A 20,319-nucleotide genomic window follows, 5' to 3' on the forward strand; every position below is an offset into this window, starting at 1 on the left:
AATGAATCTCTACACTGAGATGGAAAAGTAAAAGTATACTTCTTTTTTTTATTGAGTAGCATAAACAGGGATTAGGACCCCTGTGACTTTTTTACTAATGTCTGATTCCCCATCTCCAATGTTATCAGGACTGAAAGTGAGGGGAATTCACAAAATGTTGATTTGTTACCAGAACAGGAGTAAATTAAAATGTTTTCACCTGTTTTGGTGACAACTGTTTAAAAGGACATTTCCCTCACTTTGGAGATATTTCCTCTAACTTTGTGTTATGTCTGCATGAAAGGAAGTTACATTTCCTTAAAGGAGAAGTACAGCCAAAGCTCATTTGGCTGTACTTCTCCTGTGGATCACAGGGGTGCAGTTCTTTCTGCACTCCTGTGACCCATTTTGTGCTCCAGTGAGCTTGGGGGGAGGACAATCACCAGCTCTCTGCTCACGGAGCACTGAGAACCAAGCGATCAGCAGTCTTTGATCAAATAGTTCTCAGTCTTAGAGCTGGTGGGGGACAGATGCTGCATCCACTTAGGTAAGAATAATTCCTAAACATTTTTTTCCCCCAAACTTCTCTTTTAATGAGGCACAGATGGCAAAAATTAACCCAACAAGGGTTTAACCATTCTCTACTCTATCTGAAATGGAAAAAAAAGGTTTGTCTAAAGTTTAAAGATGACAGCTACAGATAAGAAGGGTGAGCACAGCTGGACGACACACACACACACACACACACACAGACACACTAGTATTATTATCAAATTTAACCTAACAAATATTGTGACGAACGCGGGTGTCAGATCCCTGCCCTCCTCGCTAACTTGCAACGAAGGACCGGCCAACCTCACACCACGCTGTCACTTACGTAACAATGCCACTCTCAGCTGCGCCCAGCACAAAGATTTTCCAGCTTGCGGGACCACAATCTAGGTGCGAGCAGCCTGAGAGTGATTGTCACTGGGCTAATTACACAATTAACCCTTTAACTGCCACCACCCCCGTTTAAAAGACCGAGCCGGGGGAGACTGGTAATTTTAGCAATACCAATTATAATTTTAGAATAAGCGTCTGCCACACACACTGCCACCACAGACAGGTCTGCTCAGAGTCTTACTCTACAGCAGTAGCGCCCTTCAAGAGGCAGGTTCGTTTATAGCTTGCATTAAGAGCTTTAGAGACAAGATTAACACTTTTCAACATAAGGGTTTATTATGAAAAGGTCAAAGTTGGTGCAAATAAAATATTTACAGAAAAAAGATGTTTCAAAAAGATAAAGACAATATACAGCCACAAAGCAATAAGGTAGAATTGGGAAGAAAGAATACTTGCAATATATGTCCGAGGGTTGATCAGAGTTCGATCGATGAGCTAGGTAATCGGTTCTCGACTTGGCAGATGTTTCTTCTTGGATGGTAAAAGGAGAACTGCCCATTGTCTTGGCATCTCCTCTTTTCTGTCAAATCAAAGGGGGTGTTGACAGTGACCAGTAACCAATCGTCTGGTCATCTTGTTTAGGGGTTGGTTGCTGGGAGGTGTCTACACTCATGACCACGTCCCAGGTAGATTTTGTAATACATATTCATATATCTGCATCTATAGTGTTTACAGACTCCAAATATCCATATTATTATTCAACTTGAGATTTCCTTCAAAACAAGTCTAAACATGCCATCTCTATAATGTATAGCCTGCTTTGGAGGAATAAGTGGTCCCAGGGGTTTCCCATATGACCTGACATAGGGGTGTCTGGACTTGAAATGTTCCATATTATCTGAGGAAACTAAATATGTCCAGATTATGGCTGTGCTATTACTAAGTCAGAAGTTAGGACACATGCTGAAATTTCATACTTATAAGTTAGAGGTGTATTCAGACAATTTACAACCGGGCCTGTTAGGTCTCTGAATGGGGAGGGTGACAGTTTTACGACAGGCCTGAACACTGCCCTTACAACAAATGTTTTCTACTGACCTAACCTGGTTCTGTTTTCTCTGTTGAGATAACCTTTTCTGTTGAACTTAAAAAGCTTTGAATTCCTAAGACAAGGGAGGAGGGAGGAGGGAGTTCAGATTTCTCTGTCATGTTACATGGTTAGCCAAACTGTCATGGCTACTTCCACACAAGATGGCAGCTAGCTACAGCTTTTCATGTCCCGTACATGATATCGTTACACCTCCCCCCTTAGGTGGTTGCATGGGAGGGAACTACAATTTCTCTCCTGACGCAACCGACTTCTGCGGGCTCGGCTTGTCGTGACAGCCCATCAGCATTGCCATGGGCGCTGCCTTTCTTATGCTGGATGGTGAAATCGTATTGCTGAAGAATTAGGCTCCACTGAAGTAGTTTGCCATTCTCCCCAGCAACACGATTTAGCCAGCTCAAGGGATTGTGATCCGTGATCACAGTGAAGTGCCGTCCATAAAGGTACGGTTGCAACTTCTGGAGAGCCCACACGATCGCAAGACACTCCTTTTCGATCGTGGCATATGCTACTTCCCTGGGAAGCAGCTTCCTGCTCAGGTAGAGGATGGGATGCTCCTCTCCAGCCTCGTCCACCTGGCTCAGGACTGCACCCAATCCATAGGCAGAGGCATCCGTCTGCACAAGGAAATGGCGGGTGAAGTCTGGAGCCTGCAGCACAGGGGCACTGGCCAGCGCCTCCTTCAAGGCCTGAAATGCCTGCTCACATTCTGGTGTCCAAGACACCACCTTGGGCAGTTTCTTTTTGGTTAGGTCAGTCAGAGGTTTGGCCAGGCTACTATAGTTACATACAAATTTCCTATAGTAGCCAGCGGTCCCCAAGAAAGACATAACCTGCTTTTTGGTTTGGGGGGTAGGCCAGGCCAGGATGGCCTCAACCTTCCCTGTCTCGGGTTTCAGGGTACCTCCTCCTACCTGGTGTCCCAAGTACTGCACATCAGTCATGCCAATCTGACACTTACTGGGCTTTACAGTCAGATTGGCAGCTGTCAGTTGGTCCAGGACCTGTGAGAGGTGCACCAGGTGTTCTTCCCAGGTAGGGCTGAACACGGCGATGTCATCCGGGTAGGCTACGGCAAAGGTTTCCAGCCCCTCCAGTAAGTCATTCATGACTTTCTGGAAGGTGGCTGGGACATTCTTCATCCCAAACGGCATGACGGTAAACTCGAACAATCCGAATGGGGTGATGAAGGCCGACTTTTCCCGAGCCTCAGGGGCCAGAGGAATTTGCCAGTACCCCCTGCTCAGATCCATGATTGTTATATAACGGGCGGCCGCCAGCCTATCTAACAACTCATCAATCCGGGGCATGGGGTAGGCATCTGCAGTAGTGATGGCATTCAGCTTCCGGTAGTCCACACAGAACCTGGTCGTCTAGTCCTTTTTGGGGACCAAGACTACCAGTGGCGCCCAGACTGTCCGAGCTCCCTGAACGACCCCTAACTGCATAATTTCCTCAGTCTCCTTTGCCCCGCCTGTCTGCGCCTCCTGCAAGGCAAGGTGGGCTGCAAGGGTGAGGGGAGGATACACCTGGTCGCCCACCTTGTGGACGCCATGGGGTGCTCTCCCAGGGTTTCCCATGACCCAAACACGGCATGCTGTAAGCACTGCCAGCATCATGGGTGCCTGGAGTGGAAGGAAAGGTGAGTGGGACTGAAGGTCTAAGCCCACTCCCTGAGTGTCAGCTATCACTTCTAGCAGGGCACCTAACTCTTTCCATTCAGGTATATGGTCTCTGCCAATGACAGGCGCTGTGCTGGGACATTGTGTGAACATCAAGTTAGGCCACAAACCATTGTGTTTCACTCCAACCCTGGCCTTCCTGATTTCACCTGGACCTTCACAGACCATATCAGGTGACACCTTCAACACATTCCCCTTAGGCTGACTGGACACAGTGAGCAACTGTTTAACCCTTTCAGTCTCCAGGCCTCCTGCCTGTAGACCAGTACAGCCTCTCTGCCCACTGTCCCTATCATGCTTTTGTTTATTTTTCTCAGCAGGGGAGCTAACAGCTGGCCTGCTGAACACTGCAAAAAGCCTTTGTCTCTCAGCAGTGCTGGCTGAGGCGTGGGACTACAAGTACCAACCAGCTGTCCTGTGACACACAAGGACAACTACTGGGGTGTAGTCAAGGCAGAATACTCTGGGTCAGAGTCAGGAATGGGGCCACCTGGGCCACTCCTGGGCTCTGCCGCCAGAGACTCTATCTTCTCCAACCTTCCCAGCATTGTGGGTGACCTCCAACAACGACATAACATCATTACATTCAGTAATTACATTCTTAACATCAGCTACACAAGCATTTGATATTGGCACATGCAAGGGGGCCTCCTCTCCTTCTGTAGGTGAAGAAGACCCTTGAACCTCCACTCCACCCTCCCCCTCCCTCTGTCCATCCACAGGTTGCCCAGATATTACCCCAACATCTGTAAACAGTACCTTGGTAGGTCCAGAGAGTTCCGTGAGAGCATCCTGGGTGCTTTTAGCAGGGGCATAGTAAGAAACAAGAAAATCAGCACCCAACAACACCGCAGTGGGGATCTCCTCCAAGACTCCCACTTCTCTCATCCCACTTCCGGCACCCCAATCAATGAAAACATAGGCACGGGGTACTCGTGAGCGGGTCCCCCCGACTCCGGTGAGGGTAAAAAACTTTCCAGGGATGATGTCCCTTCTTTCTATCACCTCTGGTCTGACCAAAGTGACTTCAGCTCCTGTGTCCCGGAAACCAGTAACGATCCGGTGGCCCACGGTGACTGGCTGCAAGTTGGCGGTGGTTACCCGAGTTTTCCTGCGGACGAACAGCACGGAAGAAGGGTTGCTGGCCGGATGGCCAGGTGATGTCATCTTATTCTGCTCAGGGCACTGCATCCTGAGATGTCCGGCTTCCCCACAGTTGTAGCATTTGCGTTTGTCAGTTAGGAAGGGCTTGGCTCCAGGAGCTGCAGGTTCCGGCCGCTGAGGAACTTGGTTGGTAGGCGGAGGAGGGGTTGCCATGTGTGATTTCCCTCCTTTCCAGCCATTCGGAGGAGCCTTGCGATGGTCAGATACCCGAGAGTGGATATAGGTATCTGCCAGTTCTGCTGCTGCTTTGGCAGAGGTTGGCTTTCGCTCCAGCACAAACTGTCTGACGTCTGTAGGACAGATGTGCAAAAGTTGATCTTCAATCATAAGATCTTCCAGGGATTCAAAAGAATCGGCTTTCAAGCCTTTAGTCCATTGCCGGAATGTGGTACGTAAGCGACCTACCACATCCATGTATGAGTCCCCAGGCCCCTTTTGTAAGGACCTAAAACGCTTCCGGTACACTTCCGGGGATAGCTGAAACTTTTGGATGATTGCAGCCTTTAGGGCCTCATAATCGTCGCACTGCTCTTCTGACAGTTCGACATAAGCATCCAGGGCCTTGCCTCGTAGCCCTGGCGTCAGGTACCGGGCCCATTGTGCTGGGGGCAGATGGTACTGACGGCAAGTTTTTTCAAACGACAGTAGATACACGTCAATGTCACTGTCCTTTTCCATAACTGAAAATTTGGCTGCCGGGGTCACTGGCAGAGAGGCATCCCTGTGCTCTAGGGATCCGAGGTTCTGAGCCTGTCGCTGCTGCTGGAGCCTAGCCATCTCCAATTTGTGCTGACGATCAGCCTCCCTCTCAGCCTGGCGTTCCTCTCGCTCAGCCCTGCGTTCCGCAGCCTCTCTCTCGGCCGCAGCCTGGCGCTCAAGAAACTGCAGGTACACCACAGGATCCGTCTTCCTGAGGTTTTGTAGAGTTTCTTGCATTTGAAGAGAGTCTATGATGGTTTCAGGCAATCTGATGCTGGCCTGCTCTTGTGGTGGCTTGGAGGTAACAATCTGTGGTATTCCAGTGTCAGTCTCTGCTTGCCCATCTGGTGAGGCCGCCTCTGAACCACTGGGCTCTGGAGTAGCGGAAACCCTTTCTGGTCCAGTTTCCCCCAGGTTCTGGTCTGCACGGATATCAAACTCCTGTAAGGCATGTATCAAGCCTTCACGATTTTTGCCACCGACGTCAATTCCTCTTTCTGCGCACTTAACAGTCAGTTCATTCTTGCTCATCTTTTTATATGCTGATAACCCAGACATTTTGCAAGCAGAAAAGATAGAACAGAAAGAAGAGATAGGAAGAAGGTGTAGGAAAGAGCTGTTGCTGTATGTCTCTCTTGAAAAAAAAAATCAAAAAATATGCACCAGCTTGTCTCTAAGGACTGTTTCCACAAAGGTTACAATCCTTCAGGGCAGCGCTAATTCCTAACAATGCACTGAATGCTCTTAATGCGAAACTATCCCGCTACGCTGCCAGCCAATATGTGATGAACGCGGGTGTCAGATCCCTGCCCTCCTCGCTAACTTGCAACGAAGGACCGGCCAACCTCACACCACGCTGTCACTTACGTAACAATGCCACTCTCAGCTGCGCCCAGCACAAAGATTTTCCAGCTTGCGGGACCACAATCTAGGTGCGAGCAGCCTGAGAGTGATTGTCACTGGGCTAATTACACAATTAACCCTTTAACTGCCACCACCCCCGTTTAAAAGACCGAGTCGGGGGAGACTGGTAATTTTAGCAATACCAATTATAATTTTAGAATAAGCGTCTGCCACACACACTGCCACCACAGACAGGTCTGCTCAGAGTCTTACTCTACAACAGTAGCGCCCTTCAAGAGGCAGGTTCGTTTATAGCTTGCATTAAGAGCTTTAGAGACAAGATTAACACTTTTCAACATAAGGGTTTATTATGAAAAGGTCAAAGTTGGTGCAAATAAAATATTTACAGAAAAAAGATGTTTCAAAAAGATAAAGACAATATACAGCCACAAAGCAATAAGGTAGAATTGGGAAGAAAGAATACTTGCAATTAATGTCTGAGGGTTGATCAGAGTTCGATCGATGAGCTAGGTAATCGGTTCTCCACTTGGCAGATGTTTCTTCTTGGATGGTAAAAGGAGAATTGCCCATTGTCTTGGCATCTCCTCTTTTCTGTCAAATCAAAGGGGGTGTTGACAGTGACCAGTAACCAATCGTCTGGTCATCTTGTTTAGGGGTTGGTTGCTGGGAGGTGTCTACACTCATGACCACGTCCCAGGTAGATTTTGTAATACATATTCATATATCTGCATCTATAGTGTTTACAGACTCCAAATATCCATATTATTATTCAACTTGAGATTTCCTTCAAAACAAGTCAAAACATGCCATCTCTATAATGTATAGCCTGCTTTGGAGGAATAAGTGGTCCCAGGGGTTTCCCATATGACCTGACATAGGGGTGTCTGGACTTGAAACGTTCCATATTATCTGAGGAAACTAAATATGTCCAGATTATGGCTGTGCTATTACTAAGTCAGAAGTTAGGACACATGCTGAAATTTCATACTTATAAGTTAGAGGTGTATTCAGACAATTTACAACCGGGGCCTGTTAGGTCTCTGAATGGGGAGGGTGACAGTTTTACGACAGGCCTGAACACTGCCCTTACAACAAATGTTTTCTACTGACCTAACCTGGTTCTGTTTTCTCTGTTGAGATAACCTTTTCTGTTGAACTTAAAAAGCTTTGAATTCCTAAGACAAGGGAGGAGGGAGGAGGGAGTTCAGATTTCTCTGTCATGTTACATGGTTAGCCAAACTGTCATGGCTACTTCCACACAAGATGGCAGCTAGCTACAGCTTTTCATGTCCCGTACGTGATATCGTTACAAATATGTTTCTGTTTCATCTCTTTCATTAGTATAAATCAAAAGTTATAATTGTATGCAAATGCATAGTCGCACTCACTGTTTCGACCTCCGGGAGTTACATCACAGTCGCACAGTCTGTGTACCCACACTAACTAGGAAGTTCTGGGAGCCACAGCACAGCCGGGGATGGCGTCTATGGTACATATGTACAGCAGGACCGGATCTATGGGATAAGACCGGCAAACTTCATGTTTGATGAGCACTTTTTAATCTTCTCGTATGTGAGTTGCCAATTATGTGTGAATAAATTGTTTTATGTCCAATACTACACTCAGATTACGCTACTCTCCTCTCTTCTTTTTACACATGACAATTATACACAGTAGATGGCTTCCATTCATACCATTCATTGTGTACTATTGTGTTGATCTTTGTGAACGGTCACAGTGATCACATGGTACAGACAGGGCCAATCACAGCTAACCACAATAGTACACACTGAATAAATGGATTCAGAAAAAATACTAAATACCTTGAACTGTCTACTTTCCAAAAATCATTCATTTGGGGGATATTTGTACTGTCCTGGCAATTTTGGTCTTCAAGAAATGAAATAGGCCATCAGTATATCAGGATTGATTGATTTTCAGATGTATTTACCATAGTTTGTGAACTTTCCTACAGACTAAATAATATACATTGATTTGGGTTATTTTCATCAAAAAAAGTAGCAGTATAAATTTTGACCAAAATAAATTAATTTCACCGCACTCACAAAAATACTTCAATAGAGTACTAAATGTGTAAATATTAAAATCAGTGTAAATGCACTTATTGCATCTTAAATGCACTTATTGCACTTATTGTAGCTTGTATGCTACTTAGTGTTACCAATATATAAAAGGCAAAATAATCATCAGTAATAGACTAATCATAGTCTTGGATGAGTTCAAAGGTCATTTGTTTACAGTATAAATTATAACAATTTTAATAAAGACATTCATAATACATTTATAGGGGGTTTTAAAGTTTAGAGCGAATTTTATGAAATATGTGTATATTTCAGTGGTTCCTAACTCCTGTCCTCAGGACCCACTAACAGGCCAGGTTTGCAAGATAACTGAAATACTTCACAGGTGATATCATTTGCTGCTCAGTGATTGCAGTATTCTAGTCTGCATCTCCCCAAAATAATACTTAACCACTTCAGCCCCGGAATAATTTACCCCCTTCCTGACCAGAGCACTTTTCGCAATTCGCCACTGAGTCGCTTTAACTGACAATTGCGTGGTCGTGCGACGTTGCACCAAAACAAAATTGACGTTCTTTTTTTCCCACAAATAGAGCTTTCTTTTGGTGGTATTTGATCGCCTCTGTGGTTTTTATTTTTTACGCTATAAACAAAAAAAGAGTGACAATTTTGAAAAAAACGCATTATTTTGTACTTTTTGCTATAATAAATATCCCCATTTTTTTTTTTTTTAAAAGCTAATTTTTTCTCAGTTTAGGCCGATATATATTCTTCTACATATTTTTGGTAAAAAAAACTTACAATAAGCGTATATTGATTGGTTTGCGCAAAAGTTATAGCTTCTACAAAATAGGGGATAGATTTATAGCATTTTTATTATTATTTTTTTTTTACTAGTAATGGCGGCGATCTGCAATTTTTATCATGACTGCGACATTATGACAGATACATCGGACAATTTTGACATATTTTTGGGACCATTGGCATTAATACAGCTATCAATGCTATAAAAATGCATTGATTACTGTAAAAATGTCACTGGCAGTGAAGAAGCTAACACTAAGGGGTGATCTAGGGGTTAACTGTGTTCCCTGGGAGGTGATTCCAACTGAAGGGGGAGGGGACTGACTAGAGGAATTGATGGATCGTGGTTCCTAGCTAATAGGAACACACGATCTGTCACTCCTGTCAGAACAGAACAGGGAAGTGTGTGTTTACACACACTCGTCCCTGTTCTGTGTCTCCTGGCCATGATCGTGGCGACCATAGGCCACAAGCCTCGGCACCCCCGCTGTGCAGCGGGGGTGCTGTAGCTGTGTAGCTACAACGGCTCGTGCATAGGAGCCAACCTGCCGCAGTATAACTGCGGCGGTTGGTCGGGAAGCGGTTAAAATCTGGCCTGTTAGTGGGTCCTGAGGATAGGAGTGGAGAACCACTGGTATATTTAGTCTTTTGAATATGACTTTTAGCTTGAATGTTAATTCTCCTTCAAGTCATTCCTGCGCCTTTTTTTAAATAAAAAATATTTTTTGTATTATATTTCGATAATAAGTTTATATGTCCCTTTAAATTTACCCATTACACTTATTCAAGGAGTCTTGGATGAGATGATTTTTGCTATATTGCCGCATTAAGGGTTAATGGTACAGGCGGTTAGTTTTTGATCAATTGTTGCGGATTAATCTGAGTCTGTTAAAAACACTCACTGCCTATAGTACTTTCAGTGCCTTAAAAAAGTATTCATACCCCTTGAAATTTTCCACATTTTGTCAAGTTACAACCAAAAACATAAATGTAATTTATTGGGATTTTATGTGATAAACCAACACAAAGTGTCACATACTTGTGAAGTGGAAGGAAAATGATATGGTTTTAAAATGTTTTTTACAAATAAATATGTAAAAAGTGTGCTGTGAATTTGTATTCAGCCCCCCCCCCTCCCCCCGAGTCAATACTTTGGAGAACCACCTTTTGCTGCAATTACAGCTGCAAGTCTTTTGGGGATGTCTCTACCAGCTTTGGACATCTAGAGAGTGACATATTTGCTCATTCTTCTTTGCAAAATAGCTGAAGCTCTGTCAGATTGGATGGAGAGCGTCTGTGAACAGCAATTTTCAAGTCTTGCCACAGATTCTCAATTGGATTTAGGTCTGGACTTGACTGGGCCATTCTAACACATAAATATGCTTTGATCTAAACCATTCCATTGTAGCTCTGGCTGTATGTTTAGGGTCGTTGTCCTGCTGGAAGGGGAATCTTCGCCCCAGGCTCAAGTCTTTTGCAGACTCTAACAGGTTTCTTCTAAGATTTCCCTTTATTTGGCTCCACCCATCTTCCCATCAACTCTGACCAGCTTCCCTGTCCCTGCTAAAGAAAAACATCCCCACAACATGATGCTGCCACCACCGTGTTTCATGGTGGGGATGGTGTGTTCAGGGTGATGCAGTAGAGTATCATCCATGTGTGTAGGGTGTGCAGTAGAGCTGCACGATTCTGGCTGAAATGAGAATCACAATTTTTTTGCTTAGAGGATAGATCACGATTCTCTCACGATTCTCGCGGCGTAACATCATCTTTCACATTAAAACAAAAAAAATTGCGCTAACTTTACTGTTTCTTTTTTTTATTTATTGAAGTGTATTTTTTCCCAAAAAATGCAATACCCCGCCATACTCAGCAATACCCCGCCATACTCCGCAATACTCTGCCATACCCTGGAATACCCCGCAATACTCTGCCATACCCTGGAATACCCCGCAATACTCTGCCATACCCTGGAATACCCCGCAATACTCTGCCATACCCTGGAATACCCCGCAATACTCTGCCATACCCTGGAATACCCCGCAATACTTTGCCATACCCTGGAATACCCCGCAATACTCTGCCATACCCCGCAATACCCCGCAATACTCTGCCATACCCTGCAATACCCTGAAATACCCCGCAATACACTGCCATACCCTGCAATACCCCGCAATATCCCGCAATACTCTTCCATACCCGCAATACTCTGCCATACCACGCAATACTCAGCCATACTCAGTGATACCCAGCCATACTCTGCAATACTCAGTGATACCCAGCCATACTCTGCAATACTCAGTGATACCCAGCCATACTCTGCAATACTCAGTGATACCCAGCCATACTCTGCAATACTCAGTGATACCCAGCCATACTCTGCAATACTCAGTGATACCCAGCCATACTCTGCCATACTCTGCCATACCCAGCCATACTCTGCCATACTCTGCCATACCCAGCCATGCTCTGCAATACCCCGCAAAAATCTGCAATACTCTGCCATAACCCGCAATACTCTGCAATACCCCGCAATACCCAGCCATACTCTGCAATACTCGGTGATACCCAGTCATACTCTGTCATACCCAGTCATACTCGGCGATACCCAGTCATACTCGGCGATACTCTGCAATACCCAGCCATGCTCAGCCATACTCGGCCATGCTCAGCCATACCCGGCCTCTGTATGTGGCCAGGCTGTGGAAGTCTCACACATGTGGTATCGCCGTACTCAGGAGGAGTAGGAGAATCTATTTTGGGGTGTCATTTTTGATATGTACATGCTATGTGTTAGAAATATTGTATAAATGGACAACTTTGTGTTAAAAAAAAAAAAGCGTTTTAACCACTTACGGCCTTCCGTCATACGACGTCCTTGACTTTGTGCGGGGATATCTGAATGATTGGTGCAGCTACAGGCATCATTCAGATATCATCTTTTTCAGCCGGCGATTCCCTACACCATAAGAATGATCATAGCAGCTGTTACACTGCTTGATCGTTCTTACGGGAGGCGAGAGGGGACGTACCCCCCTCCCGCCGCCCTCTGGTGCTTCTACCGACTCACCGCTACGATCGAAGCCAGGATCTTTTTTTTTTTTTTTTTTTTTTTAATTTCAGGCACAGCCTAGAGGTGAGATTTGGGGTCTTATTGACCCCATATCTCACTGTAAAGAGGACCTGTCATGCCATATTCCTATTACAAGGGATGTTTACATCCCTTGTAATAGGAATAAAAGTGATCAAAAAATTTTTTTTGGGGAAAAAAGTGTCAAACTAAAATAAATAAAGTAAAATGAACAATAAAAAAAAAAAAAAATTGTTTTAAAGCGCCCCTGTCCGTGTGCTCGCATGCAGAAGCGAACGCATACGTAAGTCCCGCCCACATATGAAAACGGTGTTCAAACCACACATGTGAGGTATCGCTGCGATCGGTAGAGCGAGAGCAATAATTTTGGCCCTAGACCTCCTCTGTAACTCAAAATTTGTAACCAGTAAAAAATTTTAAAGCGTCGCCTATGGGGATTTTTAAGTGGCGAAGTTTGGCGCCATTCCACAAGCGTGTGCAATTTTGAAAGGTGACATGTTAGGTATCTATTTACTCGGCGTAACTTCATCTTTCATATTATGCAAAAACATTGGGCTAACCTTACTGTTTTGTTTTTTTTTAAAGCAAAAAACATTTTTTTTCCAAAAAAAACGCGTTCGAAAAATTGCTGCGCAAATATCGTGCGAGATAAAAAGTTGCAATGACCGCTATTGTATTCTCTAGGGTCTTTGCTAAAAAAACATATATAATGTTTTGGGGTTCTATGTAATTTTCTAGCAAATAAATGATGATTTTTACATGTAGGAGAGAAATGTCAGAATTGGCATGGGTGCTCCAGAATGCCTGAAGGTGCTCCCCTGCATGTTGGGCCTCTGTATGTGGCCACGCTGTGTAAAAGTCTCACACATGTGGTATCGCCATACTCAGGAGTAATAGCAGAATGTGTTTTGGGGTGTAATTTGTGGTATGCATATGCTGTGTGTGAGAAATAACCTGCTAATATGACAATTTTGTGAAAAAAAAAAACTTGATTTTGCAAAGAATTGTGGGAAAAAATGACAACTTCAAAAAACTCACCATGCATCTTTCTAAATACATTGGAATGTCTTCTTTCCAAAAAGGGGTCATTTGGGGGGTATTTGTACTTTTCTGGCATGTTAGGGTCTCAAGAAATGAGATAGGCCGTCAGTACTTCAGGTGTAATCAATTTTCAGATATTGGCACCATAGCTTGTGGACGCTATAACTTTCACAAAGACCAAATAATATACACTAATTTGGGTTATTTTTACCAAAGATATGTAGCGGTATAAATTTTGGCCAAAATATATGAAGAAAAATTATTAATTTTCAAAATTTTATAACAGAAACGAAGAAAAATTAATTTTTTTACAGATTTTTCGGTCTTTTTTCATTTATAGCGCAAAAAATAAAGAACCCAGCGGTGATTAAATTCCACCAAAAGAAAGCTCTATTTGTGTGAAAAAAAGGACAAAAAATTCATATAGATACAGTGTTGCATGACTGAGTAATTGTCATTCAAAATGTGAGAGCACCAAAAGCTGAAAATTGGTCTGGTTATTAAGGGGGTTTAAGTGCCCAGTGGTCAAGTGGTTAAAGCTTGGCAGATTGCCCAGTTATTTGTTTACACAGAGAAGTTTATCCCTTTGATCTAAGAAGGAAGTTAGATACAATGTTTCAAGTTCTAAACTTGGCAGACTGCCTGGATGTTTTCTTTTGACAGCTGAGTGAGCAGATAATCTCTCCACTTGTTTATATGAAAGAATCGTCAAACTCAGCAGGAGAGATCGTCAGGGGAGGTGATTCGAGATCACGGTTCTTTAACGATTAATTGTGCAGCTCTAGTGTGCAGTGATCATGGGCCTCTGAGGCCAGAGGGGCTCACTGTGCACTGACTAGGGATGAGCTGAACAACCCTCCGGTTCGGTTTGCACCAGAACATGCGAACAGGCAAAAAATTTGTATGAACAAGTAAACACCATTAAAGTCTATGGGACACGAACATGAAAAATCAAAAGTGCTCATTTTAAAAGCTTATATGCAAGTTATTGCCATAAAAAGTGTATGGGAACCCGGGTCCTGCCCCAGGGGACATGTATCAATGCAAAAAAAAAGTTTTAAAAACGGCTTTTTTTCAGGAGCAGTGATTTTAATAATGCTTAAAGTGAAACAATAAAAGTTAAATATTCCTTTAAATATCGTGCCTGGGGGGGTGTCTATAGTATGCATGTAAAGTAGTGCATTTTTCCCGTGTTTAGAACAATTCCGCAGCAAAGATTCAACAAGATTCAACACTTGTGTACAATACTTGTATGGACGTTTATCTTTTTTCACACTGATTAATCATTTCTCATTGGTTTGTTGAGTAAGTTTTTTTTGTGCTACTGTGAAGTTTGATTAGTCTATTACTGATGGTTATTTCACCTTTTATATACATTTTGACCTAAATTTATGAAGAAAGATTATTTATTTGCAAAATTTTGTAACAGACACAAAGAAAACATTTTTTTTTCTAAATGTTCAGTCTTTTTTTGTTTATTTAGCAAAAAAAAACAAAAAACAGTGGTGATAAAACAGCACTGAAAGCTGAAAATTGGCCTGGGCAGAAAGGGGGTGAAAGTGTCCAGTATTGAAGTGGTTAAACAAAAGTTTTAATTTGTTAAAGCAGAGTTCCACCACCGCATGAAAAAATTTTAAGTCAGCATCAAGTTTCCTGTCCTGGAATCCAGCGATGTCATTCGCAGCCGGTTCCCTACTGCACATGTGAGAAGCACACTGTGCTCTCTTACTGGCTGGGCAGCAAAGAAGGAGGAGGGGGGCCAAACTTCTGATGTATCCCGCTGTGGCGAGGTCTGATGAAAGTGGGGACAGGGTACCTGTCAAAAACAGGTAGCTGGTCCCACCCGAAGGGTGCCAAATGTGGCACCAGAGGGGGGGGGGGGAGACAGATAAGTGAAGCTTCCACTTTTGGGTGGAACTCCGCTTTAATGTTAGTTCTCCTGTAGTAGGCTGTATACATTTTACAGATGCTCCACTTGGCCACACTGCACTTTCAATTTTTCACTTTAGGCATTATTAAAATTGCTGCTTTCTGCCAAACAGGGTATTTTTACAAAATTTGTTTTCTTTGGTACATGTTGCCCAAGGCAGTGCCCAACCCCCCATGTCATTTGTTTCTCAATCTCTTGCTTATAGGCCTAGAAAATGTCCAGAACTGATTTTAACTTCTCTTGACTTCAGTGGAGTTCATATTCAGCACCCAAACTTCTGTAATGCTTGTTCAAACACAACGTTTTGTATGAGCAAATCTAAACCTATTTCCCCCTGGATATTTTGATTTTGAGAGAAGGGAACATATTTATTCTCTCTGCTCCAGACAAGCATATTTAAAAAGGTGCTGGGAATTCTCAAATTTAAACATGCAGTCAGTTGAAGGAAAACTTCAAAAAAGCTTAATAGCTCTGGTGGGGGAGCTCTCACATAGCAAGGCTTTCCTCGATGTGTACCTAAAAATAGGTCAAACCACATTTCTGTGTTCATAATATTCTTCCTGCTTCATCTATGTACAAAAAGACATATATTACATTGTAAGTAGGACAGATTTGACATGAACCTAAATAAACAGGACTTTTCCGCAAACACTACGGAGCTGTGTTAGCTGTCTAGCAGGAGAAAAGATTGCCAGTTTGGTATTCCCCCCCCCCCAAAAAAAAAAAAAAAAAAGAAAACCTATTTTTTCTTAAATAATGCTGTTAATTCAACTTGATTGTGAAACTAAATTGTTTGATTTTGTATGTAGAATAACAAGATATTCAATCAACGCACCTTAATTTTTATTTTAGAAATGCAGCTTTTTAGTAGAAGAGATCTTCAATTATTTTAATCAAACAAATAAGGTGAAGTAGTGTGACAGATCCAACCAGGACAGGGGCTTTTGGAGGGGACTGCAGGGTGGACTTTTGCCTACTGACTATGGGCCCTGGTCTTTAAGGGGGCACTACTCTTTGGGAGGTGTGTGCCTGGGGGACCCAAGGAGTGGTCTTGCTTTTGATTTGGGTTCATGTCTCCCTGAAACACACAGATTTGGGTCCTTTGGGCTCTTTAGACTGTGAGACTCAGAGCAGATGTTAATATGATCAGCTCAAACCAACCTGATACTGAGGTCTCCTGCTATAGTCTGTTTATGAAAGAGGGAGTCCCGCGGAAATTTTTTTTTTAAAAGTCAGCATCTACAAATACTGCAGCTGCTGACTTTTAAAATATGTACACTTACCTGTCACAGGGTCCAGCGATGTCAGCACCCGAGGGCGAACCGTCCCTCAGTCCTTGGGTGCTGCCGCTGCCATCTTCGGTATGGGAATCAGGAAATGAAGCATTGCGGCTTCACTTCCCAGTTCCCTACTGCGCATGCGTGAGTCACGCAGCGCAGTCTGAATGGTTCATGCTGTCTCTGGGACCCGTGTGTGTCCCAGCAGACAGCGTGGCGGGATAGGAAGAGGTATAGACTCCAGTTTGAGTCTATGCCCGGAAGTGGGTGCAAATACCTGTCTTAGACAGGTATCTGCACCCCCTCCCCCCTGAAAGGTGCCAAATGTGACACCGGAGGGGGGGAGGGTTCCGAAAAGCGGAGGTTCAATTTTTGTGTCAACCTCCGTTTTAAGGTGTTATGTGTTTTTTGTTAAGTATGTCTCTCCCATTGTGTGCCTCCTAGGTGTGCATTCCCATTGTTAATTGAGTCACCTTGTTTCTGTTTGTCTGATTGTTTCCTTTAGACTGTGAGACTCAGAGCAGATGTTAATATGATCAGCTCAAACCAACCTGATACTGCGGTCTCCTGCTATAGTCTGTTTATTAAGGTGTTATATGTCTTTTGTTAAGTATGTCTCTCCCATTGTGTGCCTCCTAGGTGTGCATTCCCATTGTTAATTGAGTCACCTTGTTTCTGTTTGTCTGATTGTTTCTTGGAGATTATTATTGTGACCACTTTACCTTGTTATCGAACCATTGTGGGATGTAATGTGTTCATTCTTAAAATAATGTGTAATGTATTTTGTGTATCCAGGGTGATAGACTGGACAATCTGAGCTGGGGTGGAATCTCTGATTAATCAAATCATTGTCTGGGTGGGCACTGAGTCACCTATGCTTGTATAAGTGCCTAATAGTTTAATTAGATTGATGTTTATGTTGGCTGTTCCTAAGCTATGTTAATTATATTCCTGTTTACAGTTTGTATAGTTAGGGGTAATGTGATCAAATTCTTATCTGATCTTGCATGGTATATATTCTGTGTGAATTTACAATAAAGAGTTTGAGCTCCAGTATGCACCTAAGCTAGTGTTGTCTAGTATCTTGGGTGCAATATTAAGCTATAGTACTTTGTTCCTGGGTCCAGACTAGAGGAAGCTGTATGCTGAAGAAAGCACCCAGGCCGGGTGCTGGACGGTTCCATCACAAGTAGAAATGAATGGGCCACACACTGATGTCATCATGATTAGGCCCTTTTTGGGGGGGTGAAATGTGTTAGAGCTGGAGGTGGACAGGCGAGACTATATATTGTGAATGCTATACTTATTATATTAAAGTTGGTTTTCCATTAGTGACAGCATCTGTGTGCCACCCATTTGTTTCTACTTCACAAGCGTAACAACTGAACGGGGATTCTCTGCTTGGCATGCACCTGATGAGAGCTAGAGGTACAGGAAAAGAGGCACGTTTGGAGCTACTATTAATTCCATAAACAAATTAGGTATTTTGACAATTTTTTTTCTCAGAAAAACACAGCTTCAGAACAATGGCATTAAAACAAATACCATAGCTAACGTATTCTGCCAAAACAAATTTCTTTTTCTGAAATAAATACAGCTTTCATTACAACGATTGCTGATTTAGATACCCAGCTCCTGTGATTCAAACAACAAGGTTTTTAGTCAAAGCAAGGCTTTTTTGTTCCAATATGAAAAGCACTATGAAAAGAAATTAAAAATCAAAAGGTTTAGTCAAAACCTAGTTTTTCTTCTAAAAAGTGCAGCTTTTAGTTCACTGAGTTTTGATTTTGATTTTGCGGGACCTGAGACTAAGGACCAGTTAACAGCAGAAGATGATGCAGGAAAACCCGCGTTCCATGCGTGTTTCCTGCACCGCATTCAAAACGCATTGCATTTGTGATCTGCAGCAGGTGTTAGTGCAATACTAATGACACCCCAAAAGAAGGTTGCGCAAACGCAGTGTGTTTGGCTGCGCCGGATCGCATGGTACAGAAGTGCCATGAAATCCTGTTGCTCTGCATTTTGTAAAGTAGTGCATTCACTACTTTTGCTGCAGCCTGGCTCAATTTCAGCCCATTCAAATAAACAGGCTGAAATCTCGCTGCACCCAGATTGCATGTTAATTGCACAGGAATGCACAGTGCATTCCTGTGCAATTCCTTATGTGAACCGGCTATGAAACAAAAAAAAGTGTTTTGTCAAAACAGGCCTTAAAAAATTGTCAACTAGAAATACATTGTCAGTTCACAGGAATTAAATAACAAGATATTTTGTAATGCATGCCTCTTTATTTTTTTTTAACGGGCAATGCAATATATTCAGCCAGAGTCTGAGAAATTGTCAGCCAAAAACAAGACTTCTGTTTCTTTTTAAAAAGAAGCCTCAATTGTTTCTCACAAAATGCATCTTTTCATATGCATAAATGTGGAAATAGATTGTCATCACCCTGAAGAACAAGTGCAGAGCATTTTGGTATTTGCTACCTGTAAGCCTGCCTAACACATAGCACCCCCTTTATAGCACACTTTATCCCAAAAATACCAAGATAAATGTCATGAGAACAAACATATCATACATAGATATGGTACTAAAATGGCTGTGGAACCTTTATTGGTATTAAACTTGAAGCAATAACTTTATTAAAAACATAAATTAATAAATATTAAAACTTCAAACATATCACTTGGTCATAGAACTCAAGCGAGATAACATAAAATAATTAATTCAGCAAAGTCCCCCCTTGATGCAAGGGTAACAAAACCACATAAAAGGTGCCCACAACAGGGATGGAAGGGAGGGCAGCTCGCCTAGCCGATCCAGGTCAACTGGGAGGGAAGCCTTCATGAGGAGTCCTTATATAGCCCAGTACACATGATGAGAACCTTCCAGAAACCTTCCTGAAAAATATGTGTCTCCCACCGAAAGTCCCTGTGACATATACTGTGAAATTTAAAGAGACAGTAAAAAATAAAGTAGCGGGATGAGGCCGCCACAATCCCATGTTGTGGGCACTGAGTTGTGCCCACTTTATCAGGGGAAGTGACTATTTATTTCACGCCGGCTAACTCTTGTGTCCTAGAAAAGAAGATCTGAAATCAATCTGTGTGGTTCTTGATTATGTGAAATGCATGATTTGCCAGTTGATTTGCCAGTAGCTTAAAGTGGTTGTAAATAGGGATGGGCCGAACACCCCCTGTTCGGTTCGCAGCAGAACATGCAAACAGGCAAAAAATTTGTTTGAACACGTGAACACCGTTAAAGTCTATGGGACACTAACGTGAAAAATCAAAAGTGCTAATTTTTAGGGTTAATATGCAAGTTATTGTCATAAAAAGTGACGTAACCATTACATGACCCCGCCCCCCTCTGACATCACGGGGAAAGCCAGAGGGAAGTCCCCGTGAAGTCCCCGTGCGTCAGAGGGGGCAGGGTCACCGGGTGGCCCCACCCCCGTTATGTAAGAACTGTCAGAAGAACAGAGGCGTCACACAGCGGAAACCTCCCATGGATGCGGATGGTCCAGAGAACGAAGCAGGGAAGAAGAAGCCAGAGGAAGATGCGGACGAGAAGACCGAAGGAAGAAGCAGAGGATCAGAGGAAGAAGAGGAAGAAGCAGAGGAAGAAGCGGGGGGAGGAATAAGATGGAGGAAGAAAACCGAATGAAGACCAGAAGAAGATGGAAGAAGAAGCGGGGAAAAAAGAAGACATTAATAAAGGAATTGTCAAAAACCGTCTCTTGTCTTTTTTAACATT

The 20,319-nt window shown here is 43.2% G+C and overlaps 1 protein-coding gene across 1 annotated transcript in view; it reads right to left on the bottom strand.

The window, feature by feature from the left end:
- Window positions 1-609: 609 nt before the first annotated feature.
- LOC141133957 (uncharacterized) overlaps window positions 610-20,319 on the bottom strand; it is a 38,358-nt gene continuing 18,648 nt past the window's right edge. The window contains exons 2-3 of the mRNA XM_073623562.1: window positions 4,884-5,747; window positions 610-629 (exon numbers count right to left, since the gene is read on the bottom strand). Coding sequence (XP_073479663.1) covers window positions 610-629; window positions 4,884-5,747 — 884 coding nt within the window. The remainder of the gene's footprint in view (window positions 630-4,883; window positions 5,748-20,319) is intronic.

Source organism: Aquarana catesbeiana, linkage group LG03 (assembly GCF_042186555.1).
Source record: "Aquarana catesbeiana isolate 2022-GZ linkage group LG03, ASM4218655v1, whole genome shotgun sequence".
Lineage (NCBI taxonomy): Eukaryota > Metazoa > Chordata > Amphibia > Anura > Ranidae > Aquarana > Aquarana catesbeiana.